We start from the raw sequence: 10,784 nt of genomic DNA, 5'->3' as shown, positions 1-10,784 counted from the left end.
TTATTTCAATTAAATTTCACAACAGGTCGGAGCAGATTTTATAAAAAAAAAGCCCATTTAATTGTATTGTTATACAATATTTTTATAATGTGACCATGTCAAAAGTCAAAGTCTGCTTTATTGTCAATCCCTTCATATGTCAAGACACACAAGAAACCGAAATTCCATTTCCTCTATCCCACGGTGGAAGTGGAATTTCCATCATCATCTTCCAAACGTGCGCCAGTGGCTTTGCTCATCCTTATTTCCCAGAAGAAAAACGGACGTCAAAAGAGAAATATTGCTTCTTGTCGCTTGAAAGATGTGTCACCTCTCCGTTGGCGTTGATCAAGGTAAAGTGGACCTGGCCTACGGGTCCCCAGTTGGACTGTGTCTCCCAGACTAGATCAGAGGGAGGATTGTGGTTTCGGCCAGCGTCAGCCGCCCAGATCTGATGCATGTAAAGGTCATTGAAATATTGAGCACCTTGTATCTGAGATCTTCCAGATAAGATTGATTACCGTGACACTCTCGTGGGCCTTCAGCAGGGGTCACCAAACTACGGCCCGCGGGCCGGACACGGCCCGCGGGACCGTTTAATCCGGCCTGCCAACCCTGAATAAATTGTATTATTAAACTTTTTTTTTTTTTTTTTTGCTCATTTTGCCTGCAATGACTGCGTTTCCCCAGTAGATGGGGAAGCGCTCGCCTGCGCATTTACTACCGGAAGCCGTGTCAGAAAGCTCGGTGCACACTCACAAGTGCGTGTACGGACATGGCGCACTCGCGCTCTATTTGTATCAGTCCCGAATTTAGAGCGTGGGCTGTGACGACAGCATTCTTGTAATTTGCGCGCTGAGCTTTCAGATGCAGTTTTGCCCTAAGGCAGTGCTTCTCAATTATTTTCTGTTACGCCCCCCCCTAGCAAGAAGAAAACTATTCGCGCCCCCCCTCCCCACCGTGACTATCCTAACTTGTCTTGTAAGTCGTAAAATGTTGCACTGTCGCAAACGTGACAGAAGTAACAATGAGAGCGCCACTGCCCCCTGCTGTAGGAAACGCGCAATTACACTTTATTCTAGTACTGCCAAAAAAAAAGCCTGTTCCCCAGGGTCACACGCGCCCCCCCAGGAATAGCACCGCGCCCCCCAAGGGGGGCGCGCCCCACTATTTGAGAAGCACTGCCCTAAGGCCACCCACAAACCTTCCCCTGGAATCCTTCCGTTAAAATGTCGCCCAAGTAAAGCAGGGTGAACACAGTGCCGAGCGTTTAAAAGAGCCAATTTGGCTCGACGTACGCGACGTGACGTTCAGCCACATGAACGTCAACATCTACCCGTCACAGATCGAGGTAAACGGACCAACACCTCGGATCTCGCGTAAGAATTGCCACAACAAATTTTACTCCAGACTATGACGCACTATCAAACTTTAACAAAAAAGACAGCGGTGTCTACAAGCCTACTGGAACCTACAAAAGGATTATAAGGAAGGAACACAAGAACTTTAAGAGACTGCTCATATGTGTCAGAGAGGTTCTGCTCTGACAACTGAGCTGAACTTTTATCTGTTAAGATTGTGCATGGCACAACAGAAAGTTAATGTTCCATGGTTTTTTTTCTATGAAGAACCCAGAGAGAGTTATTTAGTTATTTATTTCCTGTTTTTTCTGTGAAGAACTCAGAGAGGGTTTAGTTATTATTTATTTCATTAATAGTGTTATTTGTTTCCTGACTTTTTTTCTGTAAAGAACCTGGAAAGGGTTATTAAATAACCGTTATTTGGTTATGTGTGGCTTTCTGGAAAACAATAAATTTTTTAAGCTCCCCTACGATCGTCACACTTTTTCTGTTACAAACTGCCACCGGCCCGCCATCAGAGAAGGGAAAGGTTATGTGGCCCTCACAGGAAAAAGTTTGGGGACCCCTGGCCTTCAGGATGAATTCTGCGGCAAACTTGAATACGATGGGAGCAGAAGATCCAATCTGGAGCTTCACCTGCCAGTTCCCCAAATTCTGATCCTAATAGTTGAAATTGATCTCAACAGGTTAGTCGTTACTGGAAAATGTGCAAATTTCGTAAGATGTTCCCCTGTGACACATCCACTGACCTCATCAACTGTATTGCTGAGTCTGACATATTTGCCGTACGAGTCCACCTCATCCAGAGTGACCTGCTGCTCATCCACAGTGACCTGCTGCTCATCCACAGTGACCTGCTGGGCGATTTTAGGACGAGGCACATTGCATCCGCCCGAGCTCAAACCCTCGCTGTCCTTCGGACGTTTCCTCTTTTTGCTGGCCGACATGGTTTGGCGTACCCTGGGGACAAACGTGGAGACATTAATTGCTATGAGAGCAAACGTTGTGGTATGTTCTAAAGCTGTAAAAAGACCTCTCCTCCTTGTTCTGGGTCCGCTCCCTCTCTGTAGACAGAGCCTCCTCCAGATCTTTCACTTTTTGGCCGGCTTCCAACTCCACCATGCGAGACTCGTGCTGGCTTTGGACCATGCGCAAGTCCTACGTGAGACGTGAGAATGACTCAGCTTTATTTTCATTAATTAAATAAGCGATAGTGATGGTAATTACCGACCGCGGAATGCAGCTTCTTTTCAAACTCCAGCTCACCTTTAAGGATTTGAATGTGATGCGACTTCCTGAGCAAAAACAGTATTAAACCCTCGACGCAGTCAAATGCGCTATTTATATTGATGTGCGACTATGGGATGGTTAACTGAAAGTCCAATTGAGCTGCAATTAGTCACGAGGAGGATTTTCCTTGGGGTGTGGCCCCAGCAGCAAAGCAATTATGTCAGCACTAATATCCACTATCCATTTTGTTGTTGGCATATTTTTGATAAAATGGCCGGGCGGGCCTCACCTTGCTTCCAGCTCGTCAAAATCAATCTTCAGCTTGGACAACTTCACCTGCAGACGTTCACGCTCTGTGGCCTCTGAGTCCAGAGCCGCACGGGCTTTCGCCAGATTGGATTCTTTCTTCGTGTCCCTGTGATGACAGATATACACATAAACTGAGAATATGGAAAATTTCGGGCAGTCGGAGAAATCAGCGTGAACAAACAAATACATACAGCCGAGTTAAAAAAACACCAGAACAATCAAGTCAAGTCAAGTTTATTTGTATAGCCCTAAATCACAAGCAGTCTCAAAGGGCATCACATAGACAGAAATTGACAATTATTCTCAAAGCATCCCCTGATCTTAAGCTCCCAAAAGGGCAAGGAAAAACTTAAAAACCCCTACCAGGGGAAAATGAGAAACCTTGAGAAGGGACCACAGATGGAAGGATCCCCCTTTCAGGATCACCAGGTTGAAATGGATGCAGAGAGGGCACAAATGGTACAACATGAAAATCAATTAAATAAAAAGTGGATGTCCATGTCATAGCAGAGGGCTGCCGAAGGAGCCCTCAATTGTCCTGGCAGTGTCTTCGAGGAGGTTGAGCTGCAGTTCCCCCACCCTGAATTGGCCCACGAGAATCCAGATAGCCGCTGTCAGCATGGGTGCCACCTAACCACCTCCCCGGCCGGGGAGGGGGGAGGGAGGGGGTGGAGAGGGAGAGAAAACAAACTCCAGCCGAATCGGCCACTACAGGTTAGTTAAAGGCCATGTCATAGAAATGTGTCTTTAAACGTGTCTTAAATGTTTCTACTGAGGTAGCAGTCCTAATATCCATTGGTAGGGCATTCCAAAGCTCTGGAGCCCGAATAGAAAATGCTCTAGAGCCTGCAGACATTTTCTTGGCCCTCGGTGTCGCTAAAAGGGTAGCGTTTTGCGAACGAAGGTTACGAGACGGAACATAAGGAACAACTAGGTCGACGAGATATGAAGGCGCTAAGCCATGCAGCGATTTATAGGTTAGTAGAAGAACCTTGAAGTCACATCTTAAATGGACCGGGAGCCAATGTAAGTTGGCTAGTATTATCACCATGACAAATGCGAACACACAGAAAGAAAATAAATAACTGGAACATCACTCAAACACCGGTGATCCCATCGTGAGTCCCACATATGGGATGGTTAACTGAAAGTCCAATTGAGCTGCAATTAGTCACGAGGAGGATTTTCCTTGGGGTGTGGCCCCAGCAGCAAAGCAATTGTGTCAGCACTAATATCCACTATCCATTTTGTTGTTGGCATATTTTTGATAAAATGGCCGGGCGGGCCTCACCTTGCTTCCAGCTCGTCAAAATCAATCTTCAGCTTGGACAACTTCACCTGCAGACGTTCACGCTCTGTGGCCTCTGAGTCCAGAGCCGCACGGGCTTTCGCCAGATCGGATTCTTTCTTCGTGTCCCTGAGATGACAGATATACACATAAACTGAGAATATGGAAAATTTCGGGCAGTCGGAGAAATCAGCGTGAACAAACAAATACATACAGCCGAGTTAAAAAACACCAGAACAATCACCATGACAATTGCGAACACACAGAAAGAAAATAAATAACTGGAACATCACTCAAACACCGGTGATCCCAACATCACCACAACAAATTCAATGTCGGTCACACCCTGAACGTATTTCTTTTCCTGGGCCGCGATGTGACTTTTGACACAAATACCTACGCCGCCACCACGTTTTGTAGCCAAGTCAGGACAGTTTGTGTAAGAATCACTTCGGTTCCTGCAAAACATCGTGTAGCCTTCCAAGCAAGCACGTCCATCGGCCACTGATCCTTGGAGGTGTGTCTCTGTGAAGCACAAAACATCAGCGAAAAGCAGTTCGTGATGAGACACGATATCTTGCACGTGACAAGACAGCCCTTCGGTGTTATGATGGACGACAACCAGGTGATTTGCCCGATCTACCGACGGCATCACGTGAAGGAGGGGCATGACGCTCGTCAAAGAATCCTCTGCCATCTCAGCAAGAGCAGCAGTGATTTGTGGATTTGCATGAAGCCTTCTCTCATCCATATGCAGAATATGCAGACCACTGAGCGAAGTCACTCTACTCAGAGCTACGTACCCCATGCCGTGTTCGAAAACACCTTTCAGCGAAACTGCAGCCTGTGACGTTGTCATGCCTTGTACCTTGTGGATCGTGCAGGCAAAAGCAAGCTTGATGGGAAACTGTCGGCGCGTCACTCCAGCCTTGTTCAGCTTCTCCTCCAGTCTGTCAATGTACATGGGGTTAGCAGCACGCGCTGTGTTACTCACATGATCGAGTTCCAAGCCAAGTTTCTGGACACGGGCTTCATTTGGATAGTTCACCAATTTGACAACTTTTGCAAACATCCCGTTGCACAGACCTGATTGAACATCAACGTTCCGTGTGATCATAACACGAGCACCCAAGGCAACTTTGATTGAGTCCGGGAGCTCATTCTTAGCGCTTTGCACAGGGGAAGCTTGCCTTGCCATTCTGCCAGTTCCTTTGTCTTTCTTGTAGTCATCCGCGTCAATCTGCACAATGTCCTTATGAAACAGTTCCAGCATCGCAGAGTTATGGCCATCCACCTGTTTATTGGTGGCAAAAACATGCAGAATATGCTTTGGACACATTTCTGGGGAAGTGTACCTCGTGGCAAGGAGAGCTCTGTCCATTTCCGACAGTTCATCTGACTTTTCTTTGACGCGGAGTCGGTTCAGCAGTTCGGCAAAGGCGACATCGTCTTTCTGCCTCATGATGGCGGTGAGCGTGATCTTTTTGAAGTCGTCACGCCAGTGGTCCAGCCGCGTAGGATCGTACACGCACAGAGGTTTGGACTGTCTCACGGGAGGGAGCTGAAAGAAATCTCCAACAGCAAGAACAGACATGCCACCGAAAGGTAAATTAATTCCTTTGATTTGTTTCAACCTGGCATTCACGTAGGCAAAGAGGTCTTTCGACACCATGGAAATCTCATCGATGATGAGTATTTCGGCGATGGACAGCTCGGCTCTGACTTCGTCCAGTTTATTGCCCAGCCCGTGGTACGGGGGTTTGAGACTTCTCGGCAGTTTGAGTAGACAATGCAACGTTGCCCCGGAAATGTTGAACACCGCCGTGCCAGTGAAAGCTGCGAGAACAACCGTTTGCTTGGAAATGTCGGCCTCCTCAGCCAGTCGTGGTAGTCTCTGCAGTATTTTGGTAGCCTCTGCGTGGATACACTTGATCAGATGCGATTTGCCGGTCCCGGCGCCACCGTTGATGTGGTAGAAGAACTGCTCAATGGGCTTTGAGCTACACACACGTTTTATGCACCAATCTCTGACCTTGTAGAAGACGGACGCTTGCTTTTGGTTCAGGTTACGATACATGTCGCGTAACACTGCGGGATCGATGGCTGCAGCCTCTGTCACGATGGACATTTGCGTTGTTTTGGACCTGACGTTATAGTCCGGGACATTTTCCTCCACGTTGTCGTTCGGTTCATCTCTCGCGTTCATTTCCTCAACGCATTCGAGTCTTTGCAACTCACTCTCGGGAGCCAGGTGGCACCATTCGTTTATGACGAGCCCACTCTCCTCCACCTCTTGGATGGCGTTGTCAATGTCTCGACTGTATTTCTCATACCTTTCTCTGTTCCTTCTGACAATTTGGCACACGCGCTCCACAGAGTCGTTATACGGTAACTGTACACAGGCGTTATCATGAAACAACTGATAGGAAGGACAGCGTTCAGATTTTAATTGGCAATCAGCACGATGAGGCAGGTACAGCTTGAGCAAGGAGCAGTAATATTCCTCCGGATTCTTTTGTTCAGAGTATTTGCAGTATTTGATGACCGCATGTTTTTCTGTTCTTTTCTGGACAAAGCCCATGTCGTTCAGCAGAGGCAAAACATTCTTACCTTTGGCTTGTTTGCCATAAACAATTCTGCACATTGATGCAAAATCAGCCAAGCACATGACTTCAAATTCCTCTGTTTGAGGTCTGGATTTGTATTTTTCCGGCAGGCCAGTCATCCACACTTCATGAGATTCCTGCGTTTTGCCCTCAAGGAGCGAGAGAGGATAACTCATTTTCAGCGCATTGTCACTCGTTTGTACAAATACCACCACCATGCGGGAGGACTGTTTCATATGCAAGCCGCACGCACGTGCGACGCATTCCTGAGCACTCACTTCTCTTTTCTTGGAGTACGCTTGCATAATTTGCTTCATTTCATCGCTCTCGTTGACATTTGCGCAGCGGGAGTTTTCAATGACCGATTTCAGGTATTGGCTCAGACCGTGTTCAGCCTTGCTGATGTAGCTGCAGATGTATGCGATGCAAGAGTAGGCATTCAGGATGTATTGGATGTCCAGGTTTCCATCCCAGGCAAGAAGCAAATGGCGGTTGTAGTTGTTGACCCAGCAGTCTTTCGGTTCTCGCTTAAGCACGACAGAACTCGACGAGGCCGTCATGCGCAAACAGTTCACGTACTCGTCACCGGTGAGCTTACATTTAGCCACTAGCTGAGGCAAAGTCAGGGATGCCGTTTCAGGCTCATTCAGCAGATTTAGCACGGGAACAAGCTTGGCATTCGACGCCAACCGATCGTCATTGCGTTGATCTCGATTGTCGTCGTCGACGGGCGCAGGTCTGACGATCATTGTTTCATCGCACGGTTGTTTGGGGAATCCAAAGCGGCAATTTGCACCTTGGTGTTTGACGCACGATTTGGAGTGACTTTTGCTGTGCATCTGAACCTCTGTGACCTTTTTGTACAATTCCGGTTCCTTCTGCGGGTCCGGCAGCTCGGCCGAGATGTAGCGAGACACAAAATGACTGATGGCTCCATCCGTGGCTTCCTCAAATACAGGGGCACCTCGAACCCATATGAGGCAATGAATGTGAGGACTTCCTCTGTGTTGAAACTCCAGTCGGTAAAAGTAGTCGACGACCTCACCAATCGGTTGCGCCGGAGAGAGGATCAAATCTCTGAACAGAGCTTCCACACGCTTGTCAAACATGCGCATCGTCGTCACAGGATTGCTGCGTAGGATCTCACACTTGGTAGCCCAGTCAAGTTGGGTGAAATTCACTACTTCACCTTGTTGCGCTTTGATGGCGGTGATGACCTCTTCCCAACGCATTTCGGCAGCAGAAAATGTGCAAAAGCACGTGGGTGTGCCCAGCTGCCGGATCATAGCAAAAAGATCTTTGGTGGTTTTCTCCCAATAGGCCGGCGTACCTCTCAGCGGTGTCATGAATCGGACAGCATCTTTGCTGCGCACCAGTTTCTCAACTTCACGTTTGTCCTGAAGCATGGCATTGTTTATCCTTCGACCATCCCTGGTAAAAGGCTTACCTTTGCGCAGCTGTATTGTCATGCTCGACGTTGCCTGGTAAATTTCAGTCACAAACTGGGCAAAGAACAAGTAGTTGGTATCTCGAGCAAAGCGTTCATCCACGCAACACAGACGGGTTTTGAAATATTTGCTTGGTGTGAGTTTTATTGCTCTCTCTTCATCGAGGGTGTTCTGACCAGTGGGAAACTGCACCGGAACACTGCAGGAGCAACACAATAAATGCCCTCTGTAAAACTCATAATTTCCTCTGCCACATCATTGGGTTGGAGACATGATTCAAGTTTCACTCCACCATTTGGTTGATCACCGTCTTCCGAATTTTCTTGTTGCTGTTTGTTACCACTGTTGTCATGTTGAGAGTCACTGTTCATCCCACACAGAGCATCACTTTCAAATCTGTACATCTCCTCCAGAGCTTCCTCATTGTACTCACTGTCGCTCATTTGCGCTTCATCGGAGCTGCTCTCATCGTCAGTGAGGGTTGGGTCGCAAAGGTCCGCATCGTCGCGAATGGTTATGTCTCTGTACTGTGGATGGACTTGTTTCAGTTTCATCAGAGCGCTCATTAGCTTAGACCAAGTGACAGTTTGAAAAAACTGATGGCCTTTGTAGCAAAGCCGTCTCTTCAGTTTCACTCTCAACATCTGTGACTTACTTCTTAGTCTGGGCAAGACATTGACCGTCTCTTGTACTTCCGATGGCACGCACACCACATTTCCACGAATGGCTCGTTGTTGACCTTTGGGAAGAGGTACAATTTTGGCAAATGATATGCATTTGGAAATGAGGTGTCTCTCCAGTATGTTCAATCCACACAGTTCCTTTGGAATATCAGAGAGTGTGAGATTGTTCGCAACAGCAAGTGCAGGCATTTTACCATCTTTGAGGTGACTATAGCAAGTGTGACATATCCACTCCAGTTTTCTTTCAGCTGGTACGCTGCACGAGGCCTGACATTCATCATCACAGATATGGACAAATTGTCCCGTGAGACAACTTGCAACAACATGTCTGTTTTTCTTATAAAATCTACGTTGACAAGCGCGTACTTGGTTCGGAAACAATGCTCTGTGGCAAACAGTGCAGACAAATGTGGGGCCATTCTTAATTTGGGCTTTGAATACCTCAACAGCTTTCATGAGCACACAGTCATTTCGCTCCCTACATAGTCGGTTTATGACTTAGTATTTTTTCAAAAGCGTACTTACTCTGCGCATTGTTTTGGTCTTCAGTGAATCAGATTTTTTTGCCATTATGCGCCTCATGATTTCCTGATGTTTTAATCGGAATTCAGGGTTGTTTAAATAACGGCGTGTCATGTAAGAGCGCTGCCTGTTTCGAAACCCAACATCGTCACGGTAACGTTCTGTGATGTAAGCGCGTCGTCTCATCGTAAAACACTCATCTGTCCTATAACGACGTGAGAAACGGGAAAGGTTTTTCTTCTTAAACTCATGATCCGTCTGACAACGTTGTGTAAAATAGGACTTTTGTTTGGCACAAAAACGCTTGTCCTGTTGATAACGGGTTCTAATATAACCCAATTTCCTTTGTCTTACCTCTGCAATTTGACTGTACTGTTCCCTCTCTTTAGAGTTTTTCATCATTCTCTTTAGTTCCTGTTTTTTACGTCTCACTTCCAATTTTTCTTTTAACTTTTCTTGTGCTTTTATTTGTCGTAGGAACTTTTCTCTACGAGATTTTGGAATTTTTGTCACATTTGCCAGCTGTTTACCTGTAGTGAAAACCACTCCACTGTCGTTATCGGTAAATTCTTGGTGGTGACGTTCACCTGAACACCGTCTAGTGTCGCTCGTCTCAACACATGAGACAATCTCAGCAACAGGTCTGCTTGCGGCAACACTGATTTGCGTCATCCACTGCTTCTGTGTCAGCGTTTTCTCTCGTGTGTCTGTCTGTGCATTAAAACTGAGAGATGAATAGAATTCAAGTCGACGTTGCAATGTGATCAACTGCAATTTTCAAAACCGCAAAGGCTGCAATTTGAAAAAGAAAATGTGCGTATATTTATTTATTGAATGACTACCATTTCAGTCAAACTGTTTTCTAAGTTGTATTTGAGGTAGTGCCCTTTTTTTGTATTGAAGTTAATGTATCGCTTGTGTTTGGTAAATATGTAGAAAGAGAACCTTAAAAAAAACGGCAGATTAAGTCAAAAACAACAATGACATATGTATCGTTGGCTGTTTTTGCTTCGTTTCAGTTTACTTTGGGGTTGAAGAAGGATGACGTGCACCTGCATCAACAACCTCCACCCGAAGACCACGACGAGTTGGCCACCTGAAAGTCAATTTGGTCTGAGATATTTATTTGTTATTGTTACGACATTGTCTTGAAGTCTGTTCCATGTTTTTGTCAATAAATGTCTGACAGTAAAGCCCATAAGTGGCCTTACGATATTTCAGTTTTGCAAATATATATATATATATACGATGTCTTTGAATCTCAGAAAAAGAGATTTCTGTAGTTCAATCTAATAAGTGAAATTCTCAAAAGACACCTGCCAAAGTGTTACAAATCAAGTAGTTCAATTCACAAGTAA

At 46.2% G+C, this 10,784-nt stretch overlaps 1 protein-coding gene across 3 annotated transcripts; it reads right to left on the bottom strand.

Moving 5' to 3' along the window:
• Positions 1-309: 309 nt before the first annotated feature.
• Positions 310-2,393, bottom strand: LOC133147113 (lamin-A-like). Of its 3 annotated transcripts, none has more exons than XR_009711513.1 (3): positions 1,886-2,393; positions 501-594; positions 310-430 (listed from the first exon to the last, which is right to left on the bottom strand). XR_009711513.1 is itself a non-coding variant. In XM_061271199.1 (3 exons), exons 1-3 carry the CDS (start codon positions 2,285-2,287, stop codon positions 539-541), a joined length of 369 nt encoding a protein of 122 aa, XP_061127183.1. In that variant the 5' UTR covers positions 2,288-2,393; the 3' UTR covers positions 316-538. The 3 variants fall into 3 exon arrangements, 2 of the variants coding, with proteins under 2 accessions (XP_061127183.1, XP_061127182.1); XM_061271199.1 differs by having other exon boundaries at positions 316-594; positions 1,886-2,000; positions 2,090-2,393; XM_061271198.1 differs by lacking the exons at positions 310-430; positions 501-594 and having other exon boundaries at positions 1,620-2,000; positions 2,090-2,388.
• Between the last annotated feature and the right edge of the window lie 8,391 nt (positions 2,394-10,784).

This window comes from Syngnathus typhle, unplaced genomic scaffold, assembly GCF_033458585.1.
Source record: "Syngnathus typhle isolate RoL2023-S1 ecotype Sweden unplaced genomic scaffold, RoL_Styp_1.0 HiC_scaffold_30, whole genome shotgun sequence".
NCBI classification, from domain to species: Eukaryota; Metazoa; Chordata; class Actinopteri; order Syngnathiformes; family Syngnathidae; genus Syngnathus; species Syngnathus typhle.
Note: the sequence above shows the minus strand (reverse complement) of the source record. Positions and strands in the feature narration are given on the sequence as shown.